Raw genomic sequence first — 20,817 nt, 5'->3', positions numbered from 1 at the left:
TACTGGCATGTCTGAGGTTATAGCTCTTGAAGACAAGAGTGTTAATCAGTTTGGCTATTTTGGATAAAGATCATGCAAGCACGTATGGACGTTGTTCTTAGTGGCAAAACTGCATTTCTGCTATAGATTGGTTTATTTGAATTAATGCTGGGAATATTTTACGTGTGTGTGCAATGTGTAAATTTGCCAGACCTGAATACGGCTGCAGAATGCTCTGCCAGCATTTTTCCAATAGTGCTCTTGCACTGCTGGAACAGTCTGACTGGGGACTTGGCTGGGTGAGGTGAGACTGACTCAGAGAGCCACCTTCTGTTATTTTATTCTTTTAAAAAAACAGTATTTTGTCTGTACATAAAGATACTGAATATTCATATAGCTCTTTTCACACATCACAAGATGTAAAAACACAGACAGGAAAAACAGTTTTGTCCAATTTCACAGATTTTTGAAATTCCTTCAAGACATTAATTTTAATGGTAAAAAATGGAAGTGAAGTTGAGTACGAAATCCAGTTTTGCCATCGGTGTTTTTCTGTGGAGGGAGAAAAAAATATTGATTGCCTGTCCAGCTGAACTTTAGAAACAGACTGTTTAACACAGCTGGTGGTGAGAGACTTCTTGATTTCTACCTGAATTGTGTACCTATTGTTATATCTCATCTGTCAGTGGCTCCATAGCTTTTTAATTTATATAAGTCAAACAATTATTGTAGCATGGTTTTCTGTGCTCTTGCATGGGTATCAATAATAACCAGCAGGTTCGTGATAACGCTGTTAGAGATACTTGGTGGGTTGCAATTTGGTTTTAGACCATGAATGCACTTGTGTGGATTTATGAGAGAGGTTCAAGCGTGGGGTCCCTCTGCATTACAGTGGGAGATCCTGTACTGGTTTTTCAGACCGTTTACGGGTTGCCTAAGGGTAGGCAATTTCAGCCCACGTCTGTGTGTCAATCTCTGGAGATGATATGCAGCATTACACTGCCCTGAGAGGCAAGAAACAGTATGCCACTTCTTGTCGAGGGATCATAAAGCTTCTACCAGAGAAAAGATCTGCCAGTCTTGAACTGGTCTTAAAATTAGCCCAAATCATTCTTTATCCTTTAACATTGAAATAAATAGTTTTTTCCACATCTCTTTTGAAGCATTAGTGTATGAAAAAGCTCATGTATACTTAGACTTAATGTTAGAGGGTTTTTTGAAGTTGCATCAGATCTGTTTAGCTTGGTAATGTTTACCAACTCGGAATACCTAGTTTGAGTTCTGGGGCAGTGCTGAAAGTTAACTATGTCAACAGCTGACTTCATGAAAGTAAGGTCTGTTCAACTCCGACCTGTACAGTCCCTTATCAAAGCTGTCATGCAGCATGGCTGATAGCAGAATCTAGTCTAAGTGAGAAATGCCAGTAAAATACAAAACACAGCCCTTCTCCACCATTTTCTTTGCGTCAACTGCAATCAACTGAAATTTTGTTTTCTTTTGTGATTTTTCTCCTTTATTCCTGAAAGGGTATGTTTTATAATTTAAAAATAAAAACAAACAAAAAACCCAAACCCAGACTCAGTCATATGTAAGGGCTAATGCAGTGGTGATAGTAATATGAATAGCTCGCTACAGTAAGATTCATTTCTTTGTAATAAAAGTGCTTACAGATGCTTTGTGCTCCTGTATATGCTGATTTCTTTTGTGTGTGTGTGTGTTTTTCCTCCCATACTACTCAAATGTTTCATGTTTTAAGCTATCAAGGTAATTAGGTATCGGTGGGAGTACCATTATATTTTGGTGCCATTAGTATTTTATTACCCCGTCCTCACTGTGTCCTCAAGAACTTTGTTGGAATACCTTTTAAAGATGTGAAAAGTGGTGACAATTTCTATTTCTTGTCTGATCTGTCTTTGGTGTCAGTGCTGTGACATTTATTAACAGGGTTGGTTGGGGGTGGGGGAGTATTTGACACAAGCTGAACTTTAATGACATTATTTCTTAAAGGCAGAAATTTTGGATTTAAATCATATTTTAGGGTGGTAGTAATTAGTAGTAGGAAAATTAACTATTTCACACTAATTAAAAATGCATCAAAGTTTGGTTCAATGCTTGGTTTGTTTTCCATGTCAGAGCTGCTCTGTCTGCAACTGGGAAGCTTGTTTTAGGATTACTGCTCTGGAGATACCTTCAACCAGGTTGTAAACAGACTGCTCCGAGTCCTAATGAAGGCAGGAGCTTCCAGAGCAGGGAGGAGGTTTGCCAGACTTACCTTCCTCATGGGCATGGAGGTTCTTCAGTGTGAAAACATCTGTGTAATCAGCAAAAAATGTTTTGAGGTCTTATATGTTTTCTGTAGGTAATATAATGTAGGAAACTTATCTTTACTAGTTCTGTCCAGTGCTCTTGCTGCTCCACAATTTATTTTTAACCTGAAATCAGCAGTTCAGTAAGTCTAGCTAAAATAATTTGGATATTGTCTTGAGTCTTGGCACAGGTGGTAAATTTAGTCAGTCTTGAGGAAGACAGATGCTTTTTGTGGGGGGGAGAAAGATCATACATGTACTGTAGTAGCCTGGTGTTTTCATGTTCTTTAGAGGCCATGGATGCTGCAGAGCGGTGAAGACTTTTTTTTTTTTAATTTACTCTTATTGTACTTATTCTACTAGCTGGATGGGTTCACCACATTCAGTGCACACACTACTTGACAGAGCCAAGTTATCCAGGTAGAATAAAAATAAACTGCCTACGCAAAGTATGGTCTCTGCTTCCCCGAGCCTTGGTTGGGGTGGAGGGGGCGGCAGCTGCTTCTGGGAGGAAGGGAGGCTTCCCTCGGTCTCTGGCTGTCTGGTGTCTGCATTCTCAGCCATCACGAATGTTTTCTTTTTGCAGATGACACGATTGGTGCTGCCCGGCATGCTGGAAAGGTGAGTCACACTAACACTATCCAGACAAAGTCATCATTATTTATAGGGGAGAATCCTTTCTTGAAAAATTCATTACTGTGACTAATCAGCCTGGTCTCCATGTTTTAATGGCAGAGTAATGCTGGGTGAGTCACGCTGATGGTGCATGAATCATCAGACGGTGGAAGCCTTTTCCACTCGATTCCCTTTTTATTTTTCCTCTCCCTTCTCCACTGTTGTGGTGATTCCTTTTAGAACAGAATTAAAAAGCCCGTCTGACTCATCAGCACTAACTCAACAACCTGCTATTCTGAGGGGGTGGTTACAGTTCCTGGGAATAACCTTCTTAAGGCTATTTCTCTAAGTCATTGTAAGTAAAATGGATGCAAAGAATATGTTCTCATTATACAGTAGGAGGTATATTGAGGAAAGTCTGTGATCATTTGGAAAACTAGAATTGGAGACCAGCTCTTTAAAATAAGAGTTAATGCACACCACTGTTGCCGTGGAGGACGTGTACTGACTTCCTGGCTAGCTCCCAGGTGAAACTAGAAGGTGTGCAATTTCCCTGTAGCCCCTCCAGGCTGTTTTCTAGCTGATGTTGACTGTCCCAGGCTGTTTGCTGTCTCTGTTGTGGTGCTAACCCCAGCTTGCTGGGGGCTCCCCTAGGTCAGGTCTGAGCCACGCCGGCAATACTGAGGAAAGCTGTGTAGAACCATGCGTGGCAGTCACCGTGGTATTGCCTCCACGTGAATACTCTAGGAGGAGCACATATACGGGGCAAACCTCCAAATCTGACAAAGATTAAGAAAAAAATTGATGTTTCCTGTATCATCCCACTACCTGGGGTCTTCACTGCAGATCGGGATTCAATTTTTCAAGTGTTGCACAGATGCAGGGTAAATGTTTCCCAGCTAAAACAAAGTTTCTTCCTGGCTACTGGGGTGGCAGTGTAATATTTTCCAACAAAGTCGAGGATGAGGATTATAGTACAGTGGTGGTAGCTACTCGGGGTTTGTAAGTCAAAAGTTACTCCTTGCCCATGTACTATTATTGATAGATAAAGGGACCTGCCTTTTGTGAAACCACCACCCTCTGAAGATGCCAACATGACCAAAGCCATTCTGCTTTTGAAGGGTTTAATGTTGTTTTGTTACAAATTTTTGGAACTTTGAAGCTTAACAATTTCTTGCCTCAGTTTCTTCTTCATCTGAAGAAATGTCGTAGTTATCCATTTGGCAGAGTTGATTGATCTCTCCAGCTTCTCAGGACAGAATGATGTATACTCTACTTACAGAATAACCTGTGTATGTTTTTCTGTTACGTATTAACCTGGGTAAGATGATTTGAATGAAAGGCAGCAAACCAGGATCCTGCTGACTTCTGGTTCTAACTACCCTTGAGCACACCATGCGTGTTTCTTTTCACTTTTCCTAACTGCATGATTACCTCAGGAATCTCAAGGGTAAATGTTCAAGATGAAGCTTGGAAGTAAAAGGTTAATAGTCCTTTAAAAAAAAAAAAAGTACACATCTTGAACTTTTCCTGTGTGTGAAGAGCCACTTCAAATGACTGCTCCATTTAAATGAAGGCCTTGGTTTCTGTCCCAGGGAAAAATATTTGAAAAAGCTTCCATTTTGTTTGGTTCTGTGAAGTCAGTTGGGTTTACAGTGCACAGAAGCAATGTCTGCAGCTGCCAACTCCTGCATAGTCATAGCTCACAGGCCATTAACACCTCTAAGAGTCTGTAACCACAGGAGGACAGGGATGTCCAGTGAATCCAAGCGCATGGATGAATAGTAGCTGTACTCAGCTGCTCCCTGGGCCAGCCATAAATTTCGTGCATGGGACTGTGGGTTAGGAAAAAGGGCTCCAGGCTCTAAGAATAAAGCCAGACTAGGAATGCCATCATTATTCCTCACTTGTTCAAGGCAGATAGCACGTTGAGTAGATAGACGTGACGTAGCATGCTATAGCATCTTGCAGCTAGCTATAGTGCATGCTTTTATGTATTTGAATGTTGGTTTTATGGCAATATATTACAAGACAAATGAAGAAATAGAGCAGACTTTACATGCTTTGCATCCAGGTCTGTAAGGAGAAAACACAACTGCATCTTGGTGTGTCTGTTACTTTTTATTTATAATAAACATAGCAGCATTAGATGAATGCCACTTCTGGTAATGGCGTTTAGATTCTCTGCTGTGGCTCCTCTCCTGCGCTCTGAACGCTTAAAGTGACAATTTATAATCTGCAGCTTCCTATTACACTTAAATGAGCAGTTCCTCTGTAAATTTTCAGGCTACTGTCTAAGGTGGGAGGCTTATAGAACTGAAAATCGAAGCTTGATGTCTTTGGGAGCAAAAAACACCCAACAACAACAAAAATCAGTTGACTGTTTCTAGACAAATATCAAACTATGGTATTTATTGCCAGGGAAGTAGCAAGTGCATAATTACATTACAGAGGAAGCTTGCTCTTTCCACTTGGCGTGCAGCTGGAGCAGGCGCTGGTTGCCACAGCAACAGGGAGATGGCTAAATATAGCCTTCCCGGCGCTGGACCACTTAAGGTAGAATGATGGGGAGGTGTGAGGGTGTGGACCTGGTACTCTTCATCTCAACCAACTTTTTTTTTTTTTTTTCGTTAACCACACAGTTGAGTTGGATGGAGCCAAAATTTCTTTTTGCTGCACCAGTGCTTGCGTGGTTCTTCAGATCCCTCCCTAAAAACATTTCTTCTGCAGTTCCTCTAGAAGCAAAATTGTTATTGGAGTAATCAGAAGTGTTCCTCCTACAGGCATGCTTCTCAGTTTCCTTTTATCTGGACTTTTAAAGTTTTGAGCTTTTATGGCTAGGACTGTTTTCTTTATAAAGAAAAAACAAACCCCACAGTGGCATTGACTCCTTCAGAGAGCCCAATACATGGAGATTCTGCAAGGGGCAGCTATTAATTTGTTGTGTTTCCAAGAGGGGAAACACAGGGGTGTTCTTCACTGGGTCGGACCGTTAATTCACTGCACTTAGATGATGGTCACTACTCCTGCTGGAAAGCTGTAGTCTAGCCAGGTGCTGCGAGACCTGTGCTTTACAACCTGAATGCCAGCCTCTCTTCTAAAGCTTCAGTTGGTTTCAGAAGCACGAGGCTTGTGTTTATCTATATAAATGCTTACCCTTTTTTGAATCCTGTTAAGCTTTTGTCCTCAATTAAGTTTTATGGCAAGTACTCCCGTAGTCTGGATATGAGAAGAGCACTTCCTTTTATCAGATCTAAATTTCAGCCTTTCATTTAAATAAATCTCATCGTTCTTTTGTATTCTGAGAGGATAAATCAAGGTCTTGATCTTTGTCATTCATTAGTCTATATACTTTTATCATGGTTGCTTTTAATAGTCTCTTAAATAGCTAAATTGGACAAATCTTTCCACCTCATCGATGTATTGGGGTTTTTTTCCTCTTTTCTCCTTTCTTAAATCATCGGGTTCTTAATATTTCTGTCCTATATTTGGAGGGATGAAAGTGTTCTGTAGACTGTAATACAAGATTTCAGTGGTGGTGGATCTGTCCCTGCTGTTCCCACCATCCTGCTCTCTGGCTGGTTTTGGTGACTGCTGCACAAGAGAGAATTCCTTGTTGACTTTGTTCAGGTTTTCCAGGGAGTGGATAGTTGATTTACAGTCCTGCAAGGTTTGCGATTAATTGACATTATTTTCTTTAGTACGCATTGTTGGGTTTGTTAATATTGATTTTTTTCATCTGCCATTCTGTAGTCTGTTCACATAGCAATCTGAGCTCTTTAAAAAGTTCCTTATAGTATTCTCCAATCTGGTAATCTCTTAAAAACTGCATGAATACTCATTTCACTGTTAATCCCCATTTGAGCTCATGAATAAATATCACAAGCACCACCTGTCTTGATACGAAAATCTTCTGGCATCCACTGTTAACCTTTTGCTGTCGTGAAAATTCATTATTAATTTGTGATCTTATTTTTTCCATGCTACATATGCTACATGTTTGATCCACGTTGCTACTTTATTTCACCGACCAAGTCTTGCAGATAACGCCTGAAAAATACTGCGAACTTTGGCAAAGGTGTTTGAAATCCTGAATGACTGAAATGATTCTTTTCTGTCACGTTAGCCATCTCATTTCTAGAGGTGAATCAATCACAGATTCAATTCACACTTTTATCATGGCAGAAGCCATGTTGGTTTGAATCTATTGTCACGGTTTTCAAAGAGTTACATTGTTTTAATTTTTAATGGTCACTTAAACTCAGCTGTTGGTTTTTAAGATGGTTACTTGAATCATTGTGGCAGCAGCAGCATAGGGTATACCTAGATGAACAAATACGATGAGAAACTCATATGTGAATCTGCAGGAGTTGAGCTGCACGATGCCTACCTGTGTTAATGTTCTCACTGCACTAAACGTCGGCATGCTTAGTATGTTCAGGTGAACTCGCTTGAATTTATTTACTACAGGGTAAGAAGCAGCAGAGATGTGTCTCTCACTGTGCTGGACTGTCTGGTAGCACCTTCTAACAGCGTACTTGCACTAATTTGCCTGAAGCTTTTAAAACTAATTCTTCTTTCTACCTAGCACTAAATAATATGTCTGGTTCCGTAGGTAAAACGAGTCTCAGAAATAGACACGCTCAAAATCAGTCAGTGGGTTGGAAAATCCAGGAGTCTTACTTTCTGTCCTAGCTGCACATGCTTTAGGAGTGCTTGGCAGCGCAGGTGGTAGCTCATTTCAGACTGGTACCCTTACTGAAATGTTACTGTGGAATACCTTCAGTGTTACTGTAGTACAGCTGTAAAACAACTCTTATTTTCTGTAGTCATCCACTGAGTATCTTCCATACTATATTAAAATATTTCTGTATTTGAGCAGTAGATGCAGATACTTCCTATCTTGAAGATCCATCATGAAGTAACATTTAGAAGATGAAAGGGATTATCAAAGTGTAAACTATACAACAGATTTGTGTTGCCATTTCTGCCACCTTAGCCTGAGATTTCGAAGTTGCCTTTTGGACTTGTGCCAGCTTCACTCAATCAATTTTGCATACTTTAGCCGTGTGTGTGTGTGTGTATGTATGGAGCTTGATTCTCTTGCTGTGTTGACCTTGGTTCCTGATTTATACCATCTGCTGGAATACTTACATTGTGCTTAAAGTCATATTAGTAAAGTGAAATTTAGGATTTGCTTGGGGTTTTTAAACAGATCTTAATCTCAGTTACATCCTAAAGGCTTTCTTTAGGCTTGCAACATGAAAGATGTTTCCTTTATTTCATTATGATATACCTTCGCTGCCTTTCAGATCCAAAGGGGCAGTCCTGAACATCTCCTCAGCTACTGGGATGTATCCAACTGCATTGCTGACTCTTTACTCCGCAACCAAGGTAAGTGTTCTCCACACTGAAATCAGGTGTCAAACCTAAGCCAACGCTACAGGACTAAATGTTTTGGTGTCCATCTAGTGGTGCTTTTATGAACTAAAAGTACTGAGTTTCTAACTTAAATTTTTCCAACAGTGGAAGCTGGAAGGTCAAGAGAAAAATGAGTGCAAGTGTTTACTGGCATGGAAACAACTATTTTATATATTTCATCATGCATTCTACTTTTACATGGAAAAAGATGCTAGTGTACCAAGCAAGCTTAGTGTGAGGATGAGAAAGGACATTGACTGAGTTTAACACGCTTTCTTATTTTGACTTTGAAACTTTTGTTTCCCTAATTTTACTGAAGATATATATCTTTAATATATATGTATATATATTTATTTAAGAAGGACTCTTCTGGTGCTTGCTGGAAGCAAACATTTGTCCTCCCTTTTTACTAGTTGTGTTAAGTTTAGCAGTTCAGGTAAGAGAAAGGGTAGAGCTCCAGGGCCTTGTCATTACCAAACAGTGAACTTCCCTTGATCTGCTGACCGTACATCCTGCTAACGTAGCCCAGTATGTCGTTTGTCGTTTGATGTTCTTGCAGTGAGTGGATTATTGGCTTATCTTCTCCCTGGCAGCCACCATTCCAGGTTCTTTGCAGCAGGGCTGCTACTCAACCAAAATTAAGGCATGGCATTATCCCACTCTGTATGCAGATATTTGCACTTCACTCTGTGCCAGTTGAGAAATCTCATGATGTTTAACAATAATCAAGTTTATCAGGGTCTCTCTGGACTGAAGCTATGTCGTGTCAGCCACTTCATCTTAATGCTGTCATCTGCAAATTTGCTGAGGGTGTGCTCTGTGTCATCATCTAGGTTGCTGATAGGAGATACTGAAGAACATGGGCCTCGGTATTGATCTGTAGGGTTCTCTGCTTGTTATCAGCCAGATGTCAAGCTATTAATCATGGCCCTTTGAGCCTGGTGGTCCAGCCAATTTTCAGTCTGGCCAGCAGTTTGTCGTTTCAGCACATATCTGCTCGACTTCCAAATGAGAATGCTGCAGAAGATGGTGTCAAAAGCTTTACTGAAGTGAAAATATATCTATATATACACACACACACATATATAGTTTATATAGATTGAAAATCTGTTTCCCTCATCTACAAAGCTAGTCCACTCCATTGTAGAAAGCAATTTGCTGTTAGTAAATCTGCGTTGACTGTTTCTGATGTATCTTCTTGTCCTTTATGTGCTTGGAAATGAATTCCAAGAGGAGGGCTCCGTGAGCTTTCCACAAACTGAGTTAAAGCTGACGGGATCATTCTTGCCTTTTCAAAGGAGGGATACCTTAGCCCTCTTCCAGTTGTCAGAGACGTCCTCTAGTTTCCACAGTTTTTCAGATATTGTAGGCAGCAGATTTGTGTACATACGGACTAGTTCCTTCAGCACTCTTGAGTGAATCCATGGTGGCTCCATGGATTTGAATACATTCAGCATCCCCGAGTAGTCCCTAAATTGTTGCTGTCTCTGCCTTCCCTTTTGTTAAGCAAAACTGGTGTATGCAGAGGCATGTGAGCAGGCTTTAGCTGTGCAAAGGCAAGAGAAGTGTTGAATACCTTAACCATTTTCTAGCCTTTATCTCTAGGTTGTCTCCCTCATCCATCAACAGACCCCTATTTCTCTGAAATTCCTCTTGGAACTAGTGTACTTGTAGGGATCCTTTACTGCTACCCTTCATGTCCTTTGCTAGTCTTTTCCTAGCTTGGATTTTATTCTTAAGTACCCGATAATGTTTTATGTTTCTCTTTTGTTACTTCTCCTTTTCTGTCTCTCCTATGCTCATTTTTAGTTCATCAAGAAGCTCCCCACTGAGCCAAACACTCATTTTAGTGAAAGTTGTCTTCCACAATAGGCTGGTTTATTTTACCAGTTCATAAGTTACTACTCTAGATCTACATTTCATGTTAAATTTATCTGCTCTGGTTTCTCTTTGTGTCACTGGGACAGTTTTGTCTTTCTGCAGCTTTTTTTTTTTTTACAAAGACATCTGTAGGGGCTTCTAAAATGTTCCCCTAAGAGATGTCCAGTTAACACTGTAAAAACAGAATATGAGTACACAGTATGGAACCGAAGTATACGTGATAAAACTAAATGCAAGAGACATTCACGCTGGTGTTAAAGTATGGCACTACAGCTTCTTCCAGGCACACTTGGTAATTACCTTAAATACTTAAAGGATTTCAGAGTCTAAGCAGAACCTTGACAGTATGAAGACACTTTCAGTAGTGTCATTCGTGTCAGAACAGACCTATGTTTCCTCTAGACTCTCAGTAACATCTTCATATTTCCAGAAAGGAATGGATGCACACTGTTTTATTCATACTAAAGGACGGGATATTTAAGTTTAGAAATCATGAAAGCCTGAATTAGTTTTAGCTGATAAAATTTGCTCTTTGAAATAGCTGTTTCCTGAGAGCACAGTTCTTTGTTTTAATACAAAAGGTCACTTTCATTGTGACAGTGCCTTCAGCTTTATGGAAAGAATTGAGCTTCTGATTTTAGTGATAATATGCCTTACACTGCTTTGGTTAGGCTTTTTTCAATGAGAATCTCAAATATTTCTTCCCTTCCCCCTAAGAAACTCAATTACAGGTTAAGTAATCTGCCTGTTCTCAGCACTGCTCATCTTATACCACAGCAAGATTAGTAAGCATGAAAGTGACTCTCTAATGTAGCTATAGAAAGACTGGAGCTGCAATTTCTAGGGTTTTTTTCCTCATCTATATAGAGGGGGTTTAAAGTGTAGTATCCTTCAGGTCTAAGTCAATGGTTTTGGCTAATTGTCAGGAACAGACACAGTCCAAGTCTTTAACCTTCCAGTAGAGAATTCCCTATTCTACAATGAAACGAGACACTTTTAAAGGAATCAGAGTCCTATTTTTTGACAGGTTTACCTCTCTACCTGTGTTAATACTAATGAGAAATGCATTTATTCCACACACACCCCCTCCATGTCTTTAGTGTTTGGGTTTGATACCGAATATCCAAGGAGAATAAATTTTCTTGCATGCAATGCTTACCTGCTTATTCAGGGGATGTTTACTTAGAGAACATTCTTAAAACTGTTTTAAGTTAAAGGTTGTTGATGGGCTTGAGCATCTGGAAGTAGAAAACCCAACTTGTCTTGAAATAAATTGAAGAAGAAAAACTCCAAAGCTTATTTGAATACCAGAAGTTGCTTTTTCTTCTTACGTGACATGAACATTCTCTTTATTGCAAGGTCTTTGCAACCAGCAGAGGTGACAGTCTTTTTTATACTGTCTCTGCATATTTGGAGCAGTAACTGATTTCAGGACCCTTGCAATGTAAAAATAGTTAGAAATTTGAATGATCAAAGCACTTTGATTAAAACTATAGTTTTTAAATTTTATTTTTAATATTGATGTAGGTGTGATAACTGCACAGAGTTTCTTTGGCAGCTGTGTTCAGGGACTGCACCGAGCTATTCGCATGTCTGTGCGAGTGACTTATTGTTGCAATCGAACGGCCAGCTCACTTGAATCACTGCTGCTAGACCAGACTTTCAGAGTCTCGTTCTCGTTGAGTACTGAATTTCACTACATTTGGGGGAAAGGGAGAAGGAAAGAACAGTTGGACAGAAGATAAGCTTTTTTGGTTTAATGAGCCTCCTTCTAGCTTGTACATGCAACTTGAAGAATAAAGAGACCTACCTGCTACACAGCAAAATCTGGTTTTCTTTCAGATCTTGTGTATGCTCAGAAGAGCGTGTATAGAAATAGCCCAGTAGTGTGGGAGTGTTTCTGTTGCTGCTTGTATAGGCTGAGTTCAGTGGGATGACCTTGATAAGAAAAACACTGGGCACTGCAAACTTGAAGTGCTGGTTTCAGTTAGGGCTTGTATTAATCCACTGGTGACATGGTGACTAAAGGAAGACTGTAAGGCAGGTGCAATACTAGAGCTTTGCTGTCTGTTTTGAAACCGGTCTGAAGCAACTGCTTCTTAAATACTTGAATTAATGTATTTAGTATTTATTTTAGCTTCAAGCATGGATAAGATAGTTTAGTTCCTTCAGTTGAAGGTATTCCATTCATCCTACTTGGCTGTATCGTTTCACTCAAACAAGAAACCGTAGCAGAACCTGATATTTTGTCTCACTGAACTGCAGGAGGGAGAAGTGGAAAAGTGGTTTAGAAGAACTTGGGGAGGGGGAATCTGTGCTGGTTTGAACTACTGAGTAGCCTTAGGTTATCAGGGCAGTACTTTCTTGGCATGGTCATGGAGGCGGCTGTATCAGATGTGAGGACATCTTGAAGACAGGTACTAGCATCCACCTTTTAAGCCCTTTCACTTCTTTCTTTAGTCTTGTAACTTCTAAAACTTCCAGAAATTTGGAAGAGAATCTGTGGAGGTGGACTTCAGGACTAGGAAGAAGTATCACCATAGGGTGGCATTTCTTAAAAGTGTAAAGGTGGAAGACAAAGTATTTAAATGTGATGTTTTAAAAACCATTCATGAGAGAAACCTAATTAAATCACTCTTTTTTAAAAAAAAAAGTTTAAGATGATGACATAAGTAGTGAATCTACAAAGTTGTATTTTCTTTTACCTAGGCTTTATGTAACAAAACTAGTTCCTTTTCCTTCTAGATTAAAAAGGGGTTTATTTGTTTAGACTGAGCTTCACTTCTGAAAAAATACTTCGTAAGCGTAGCGTTGCTATTCAGATGGCATTGCTCTAACATGCAGAGTTTCTTTGCAAACGTAACGTTTTTCACTTTGAAAACAGGAACTCTAAATAGTGCTTCAGATATGCTTGCAAAAACCTGCAAACTCTGGTTTCCATTTTAACGTGCAGCATGCTGCATGTTTCCCTTCTTTTCTCTCTAGGCTTTTATCGATTTCTTCTCCCAAGGCCTCCATGCAGAATACAAGAGCAAGGGCATCTTTGTGCAGGTGAGTAGAGTTTGTTTCATCTAAGTGTGGTTACCACAGCAACGTTGGTGTCTGCGTAACAAAAGGGAATCAACATATTCTCTTATTCATGAATATGTGATACAGATTAAGGATAAGGGTTTCCTTTGATCCCATTAGCAGCCTTCCTAAGTGACTCTGAAACAATGCCTCTTGAAGCAAAAAAACCCATGGTTTGGTTTTGTGTGTGTTGGTTTAGGGTGGTTTTTTTTTTAGCTGATGATGGTAATTGAACCTTTAAGTACAAAATATTCTATAAAACTGTGTGCAACTCTGTAGAATACATCTTTATACAACTTCATCTACTGGAATGCACTTTTGGAGTGCATCTGTACAGAGATTCAGTGGGTAACTGCTCAAAAGACCAGAATAGTAGCAGTCCCTGCAGCGTCAGTGAATCAGCTGCTCGTGTAGGCATAGGAGCAAGAGGAAACAAAAGCCCCTCCAAGACCCTTTGTATGTAATGGACTGATTTAATTTTCTTTAGTGCTGGGTTTCCACTTTACTAATGAGTCCTGGTTCCCCCCCCCGCCCCCCCCATTTGTTTACTTTCCATAGTTTTAATTATTTTTGATGGGGCATAAAAACAAACCAAGCCAGTCTCTCACAGCTTCATGGGATTTTGCTTTAATATCACTTCTCACATACTCCCCTAGTGTTTGCTTCCAAAACATAGCTGAAATTTCCAGCTTTGGTCGCAAACACTGAGTTTTTCATTACTTATTACACCTGTCTTACGTTTTTATCGTAAACAAACGAAGAGTTAAATCTGGCTTTCTTTAACAACAGTTATGTTTTCCTGTACAAAACTTCACAGGTGGTGGTAAGCTGTCTTTTTGTAACTCCCACGTTGGCTAAGGGTGCTGAATTCCTGACAGCACTGCGGTTTTGCCCCTAAATGTAGACAGTGAATTGCCATCTGAGTTATGTGGGCCTGATGACCAATAGCTGTCACAGCTTCAATTTGTTATGCTAATTTTATTGCAGTCCATGTCCTTGTCATCTTGTTCCAGCCTAAGTCACTATAAACCACTAATGAATATTACAAGTACCTTCCTGTGAAGAGTAGCTGACGTATCTCCTTCGAGCCCTTAGGAAGACTGCATCCCCCTTGGATTCTCTGAAGTTCATCTCTGTGACCTTCAGAAGTTAGCGCTTTTAATTCCAGACTTGCACTTCCAGCTGAGATCACCATTTAAAACAGTTAACTTTAACCATGCTGGGACCTGCAGAGCGCCACTGGATGAAAAGCAGAAACAAAGTGGGGGAGGGATTTTACCAATTTCTGAAGTTCAACCTAAGGCATATCGGTTTTGTGCAAGTGGATAGCCTTCTCTGTGGAAGCTCTGATACTGTATAGTGCTTTTACTGCAATGTAGCCATCCTTACACTAAAAATATACTCTTTCTGGCTGACAGGCCTACTTAATTTTACAGAAGCAGCACAGTAATAGGATATTATAGCAGTGGGATTACTGCTAACACTCGGTCATGGGCTAGTCATGGCTTTATCCAGCCAAACCTTGAAAACCTTCAATGGCAGGGGTGCTGTGATCTCTCTGGACAGCCAGTTGGAGTGTTGTACTGCTCACCTAGCAAGAGACTTTCTCTCTAGTGTCCAGTCTGACAGTCCACAGCCAAAATGGACAGTTTCACCTCTTGTTATTCGAACTGGCACTACTGAGAGGAGTTTGGCTCTCATCTTCATAACTGTCCTTGAAATAATGTTAGGCAGGTCACCACCAGCCTCTTTTTCACCACACTGAACAAACCCAGGTATTCACGAAAGTGTGCTGGCACCACGTTAATGGCTAATGGCATTGCCTTCCTTCCTCCAAAGCTTTTAACTTTGCTTTTTAGCTTTCTGTACAGGTCAGCTTTGGTTGCTGCAACTCTTCCATTTCCCCTTTATGTCTCTGCCCTCCTTTTCCCCACAAAGAAATGGAAAGAAACTTCCTTGGGAACACCTGAGAGTTCAGGCCATTTTTAGTAGTAAGGTGAAATAAGTGATAAAGTTGTATAAACAAGCTGTTCTGACTTTTGGGGGCTTATTTTCATGTGACTGTAGCATAATTAGTAGAGGCTTCTGTTCAGGACTTGAGATCTGACTTCTTACATCTCTACAACATTCACGACCCCAACTCTGAGTGCCGGGCAATTTTAATAAGCATCAGAGCTGTAAGCAGTAGCAAATGTTTTAAGCGAGCAAGAGCCGTTGTATTGGCACAAGCTACTTCTAAGGCGTCTTTTGAAATGGGAGAGCAGGCTAGGCTGTCCCTGGATAAGCACAAGGAATTTTCTATACAGTTACTTGTCCAGGTAGTGTGGGTTATATCTGCCTGAATGCAAAATGCTAAAAGGCATTAAGCAGTGACTTTATTTCTTTGAAATCTGTCATGCCGGTTTTAGATAGGGTTCATGAATGTCTGAGCCTCCTTGTGGGGAGGAAGAAGGGGGAAAACTAACTTAATGGATTCAGCAGGTCTCTTCATCTCTTCATAGCTGTTAAAATATGGCACAGTTAATAGGAAGATGGTAAATCTAATGTCTCTGAAATTAAATACCCGTCTCTGTTTTCTGGAGAGCATTTGGGAGGGAAAAAAAATGTTGTGTAATCCATGCGTCTGTGTGCCTTGAAGTCTATGGATCGATAGCTAACCAGTAGTGCTGCTGTAAGCTTGCTTTTTCAAGCATCCTCATGCACAATTGTTTGCCCCTTCATGCTATCCAGTGGCCTAACTGGGTAGTGCAGTTCACCTACAAAGTGTTTTGAGCAGAGGAAGACAGAAAATAAATCATAACTATCATGGCACTCTGGTGGCAGATATAATTTAGTGATGATTAAGAAGCATAGAATTGTTTTCTTTTTTTAAAACACGAAACTAGAGATTCAATTTAGAAATATAATCTGAAAAATGGGGTTCACATTCTGGACCCAAAACTTGAAAGTCCCTTGAAAGTGGACTCATGCTGTCTATTATTGCAAATCCTGTTTATAGAGAGAAGTGTGTGGTTTTAATGTTCTGGAGGGATGAGCAGACATAGCAATGCTTCCTGTTTGTGGGGTCCAATTCCTGCTGAAATGTGCACAGCTACAGCATGGCTCAACGGTCCGTGAGAGCGTACGGAATAGTGCAGCCCCAGACAGTGTCTTGGGAGGTCCTTGTCGAAGTGTTGCTCAGGTTTTGAAGCTTGTGAGATCTGGTGTGTTTAATAACTGATTCAGTGGCTACAGCCCAGGGGTGTTTTGATTATTTTTTTCAGAGGCCTAGATCGAGGACAAGTTGAAAGCAATGCCGAAGCCATGACTATGAGGAAAGAGGGTTGCTTCCTAGTGTACACGTATACACCCTTTCCTTCTCCTGTAGCGTGAGCTGGGGATAGGTGGAATGTGGTTTTGGATCCCCCAGGCCTATCTTGTCCCACCTCTGGTACCTGTGTCCCTCTATCAACAATATACCCATGCTGCTCCTCGTACCTCTTCCATTATGCCAGGGCTGGGTAGTTCTGAGACCCACCATCACTTTTTTTGTTTCTTCCAAACATTGCTATAAAAGCCCATTAGTTGTGCTCCCTTTCTTCATCCTTTCTTCTGTCCTTGAGATCTTCCACTGTGGTACCGACACCACCTCCTTCCTCTGAGCCCTCCTGCGGAGTTAAAAGCTCCATGTTCCAAGTCTCCTGGTGTTCCCTCTTCTCCTCCTTCCTCCTGCCCTCGTGTTTCTCTCTGTACAGGTGCCAAACTGAGGAGCTGTTACTCAACTATAAAATCCCTGTCTTGGGTTCTGCACCTCCTTCCCAAGCAAACATTGGGGGGTTACTACAGAGAAGCAACACTACAGCATTTTCTGTTAAACAACTGGAATGAAGTTTTGTACTTCGAAGACAAATTGTAAGAAAGGCTTTTCAACCATATGCTTGCAACAGTGTGTTTTCTAGGGCCCCGGCTGGGGATGCTGACTGTCAACAGACCAATGAACTATCATTCACATTCCAAATGTGCCTCACAAGATATCTGATTAAAAATGGCTTTGATATTGTACATTGTGATCTTAGAATTGAAAAGAAGGCTAGCTTAAGCCAGAATTCAGTATATGGGTTATCTAATTGCAATGATTTTAGTTCCTTGATGGATCTGTAAGTGAATCTGAAAGCGTTCTTTGCTTAACATGATCTTTCCTACATGCAGAGCGTTCTACCGTATTACGTGGTAACAAAATCGTCCAAAATCCGCACGCCGACCTTTGATAAACCCACTCCTGAAACGTATGTCAGAGCTGCCTTGGGCACGGTGGGCCTGCAGTCCCGGACCAACGGGTACCTACCCCACGCGCTCATAGTAAGTCACCTTGGAAAACGTAAGGATCAGGAATGTCCTGTCTATGTGTTTATTGTGGAAGAAGAGTAAAGAATAATTTTGAATGTTAAATATTTTTGTTCTTTAACTTCTAATCATAACTTGGTATTACTTGTGTGTGCTGGTAACTGTTAGATTTCACTTAGTACAGGCTATAAAAAGCTGAGACTTCCCTCCCCCTCTTTTTTTTTTAGGGATGGATGTTCTCTCTTCTACCTACATCTACTGCCATTAGTTTCATCATGAACTACAACAAAGAAATACGGGCTCGTTATCTGAAAAAAATGAAGAAGAAGTAAGTTGGGGGCAACTCGATCTCGGAAGCCTGGGACTCCTGCAGGTTCCGTACCCACGCTGCAGCTCCGAGTAGACCTAATGTTTTAAACGTCTTCAGTCGTAGGTGTAACTTTCTAACAAGCAAACCAGTCTTGTTTTGAGAATATGGGTGAAACAAGACTTGACTTCTAATATTGATTTAATAATAGGCTTTATTTGTTCGTAGATATTATGAGGGGGGAAGCGCTTTTGACTAAAATTGCACTGTGCTGTAAGAAACACTTACATGGACTCAATCAGACACGGCGCTGTTGAGGAGCAGCTTGGTTAGGTGGTGTCCATCACATCTGCGTGTTGTGCACATGGTGAAGAGCAGAAGAAAATGTAGTTCTCGCGTATTCCTGGACAGGTGGGCAGGAGTGGGAAGGGAGCGTATTTATTTCAAAAGGTAACCCAGCACTCTTGACAGAGTGGAACTTTTTCCCAGCTCAGGTTTTGGGTACTTGCAAGGATTCTGCATTGTCAGCCAGCTCGTGGGTGCTCCCCTGCTTACACAGTCCAGCATGATTTTCGGTTACGAACTTGAGGGTAACAAGCCTAAAACCAAAATAAGTGTAATTGTTCATCTATAAATAGATACATAAAATAACATTGCGAAAGGTATTTAAATCCTTGGTTCTTGGATATGGATTCTCACTTTTCAGTAATATGTAATCTTTACAATTTGTAATAACATTTTTAAAAGTTCAGTGCCTGCTTTTTGTAATAGGTGGTGATAACACAATGTAGATAAATGTCACAAGTTATGTGTTACGTGCTGGTTGCTATGTAAAAGATTATGGGCACTTTAAATGCAGAGCTTGAAATTAGTTACTCTCCTTGTTAGCAGTGATGGTTAAATTCTTTTTCAAGTATGTATCAGTCTGTCTTTTTGGTGAGGCCCTTTGAAATGTGAATCCTGAATAGTTGAGACCACTTTAAAAATGAGAACCAGTAAACTTCTTTAAATGAAGAACATTTCTAATTTAAATTGATTTGTTCCAACACGGAGTGCTCCAGTGAGGCTGGAGTTACCCAGCTCCAGGAGAGAGGGATCAGAGAATATGAGAAATCTGCACTGCTGTCGTCTGTGTTCACCTACTCTTTAAATAAAGATTTTGGTCTCTAACATTCCTTTTTATAAACCTAAAATGTACTGAAACTTAAAAGGCAAATCAAATTGCAAGCAGCTACCAGTGTTTTCTGTGGTGACTTCCTATGGTTGAAGAGTGGAGGTTGTTTTCTGTCCTTGAAAGAATAATTTCAAGCTCTGATTTTGAAGTAAATTATGTTGTACTGAGACATGATTTGGGGCTAACATTTCTGTACATTGAAAAAACCTGAATACCGATGCAATGGTGCTGATCAAATCTGAGACGCAGATCCTATCCCATAGTTTTCTTAATTTTTTGGAACAGGGATGGTGAAGTCAGTGGTATTAGTTCTGTAAGAGCACAAGACTTGGTTTGCTCTGGATCTGATGTGGAAGCATTGGACTAAACACGCTGTATGTTTTTGACTTTGTAAAACAAATAAAATGAAATTTACTCTGAATTTCTAATGTGTTGGGTTTTCCCTTAAAATGTCTGCCTGTACATTCAAATGCTCATTGTCCTTTATCATGTATAATAATGCAGTGAAAATTACTGTACTTTTACATGCCGAAACCAGAGCTTTTATTAATCTGTCTTCCTGGCGGTTACCTATTTTACAGTGCTGATCTTTTAAAATCACTGGAACACAAAATAAACTGTTAATTAGAACTATTAAGCTATTAATAAGAAATAGTTATTTCCAAATAACAGTTTTCTAGCTGTGGAAGGTGTTTGGAAAGTTAATGCCTGAGGGGAACAGCGTGCATGTCCGACTGGCACCGAAGCCAGGGTGCCCCAGCAAGGCAGTGGTCGCTTTGCCCCCACCCTGGCAAGCTGCAGTTTGGGTTCCCGCTCTCCTGCTTCCTCTCAGGTCTTTTATTTTCCAAACTGCAGCAGGGAATCACTTTTTAACCCAAATTGCCTTGACTTTCGTTTTGAATGTCTGCTTACCTCAGTGATTGAGAGAACATGTATTCAGTAGCATCCTGGATGCCTGCAAGCAGTTGGTGCTCATTGCTGTAGGGGGCCTCAGATGAGAACGCACCCAAGGACATAATTTTTGCAACTGTGATGGGCACATCCTGGGGAGGGCAGAGAAACCAACAGACACCTGTGGTAGTCAAAGATAAGAAAGCTGAGAAACTTTACAGAGCAATGAGCCAAGGCGAGGCCTTATATGAAAAAACCCTCAGAGTTCACGGAAAGGACACTGAGACACCTCTTCAACAACCACTAGGGACCAGCACAGACCACGGAAAACCCCCACGGAAGCCCCTCAGAGACCCTTCCCCAAATTTTAGTACACTTGGGCAATGTATTAACATAGGTATTAGATCCTCTGGAAATAGGTGTGTACTTTTTAGGAATTACATGAATATTGATTTCTTTTATTGTATATAATAAGTGTGCTTTTGTCTTTCGACACGCACGTTAGGTGGAACGATCCCCCGTGCACCCAGCGCTGCAATAAAGCATGCCCGCCTTCTAAAACTTTGAACTAAGTCTTTTGAGACCGAATTTAAGGTAACACCCTGGGCATGCGATAGAAAACAGGAGGGGTTTTCTTACGGTGCTGTTGCAGTCTCTCTGCGGCTGCTCTGAAGGTGTTTTTGTCACAGGTGCAGCGCAAGAGCTGGAGCGAGTTTTCACTCCCTTGTCTGACTGGGAAAAACAGGGTAGGAGTTGAGTAACGCGTCTGCCCCTCTTGTGGGGAGCCGTGCACAGACCCGCTCCCACAACCGGGGATGCTCCCGGTGAAGGTAACCCCGGGAGGGGGGTGA

General features: G+C 40.8%; 1 protein-coding gene across 1 annotated transcript in view; it reads left to right on the top strand.

Annotated features, from left to right (window-relative positions):
• The window catches only part of HSD17B12 (hydroxysteroid 17-beta dehydrogenase 12), an 84,213-nt gene extending 64,717 nt beyond the window's left edge, over nt 1-19,496 (top strand). The window contains exons 7-11 of the mRNA XM_074852517.1: nt 2,872-2,906; nt 8,213-8,294; nt 13,188-13,253; nt 17,460-17,609; nt 17,822-19,496. Coding sequence (XP_074708618.1) covers nt 2,872-2,906; nt 8,213-8,294; nt 13,188-13,253; nt 17,460-17,609; nt 17,822-17,926 — 438 coding nt within the window. The 3' untranslated portion in view covers nt 17,927-19,496. The remainder of the gene's footprint in view (nt 1-2,871; nt 2,907-8,212; nt 8,295-13,187; nt 13,254-17,459; nt 17,610-17,821) is intronic.
• Nucleotides 19,497-20,817: the final 1,321 nt, after the last annotated feature.

Source organism: Strix uralensis, chromosome 29 (assembly GCF_047716275.1).
Source record: "Strix uralensis isolate ZFMK-TIS-50842 chromosome 29, bStrUra1, whole genome shotgun sequence".
In the NCBI taxonomy this organism is placed as follows: Eukaryota; Metazoa; Chordata; class Aves; order Strigiformes; family Strigidae; genus Strix; species Strix uralensis.
Note: the sequence above shows the minus strand (reverse complement) of the source record. Positions and strands in the feature narration are given on the sequence as shown.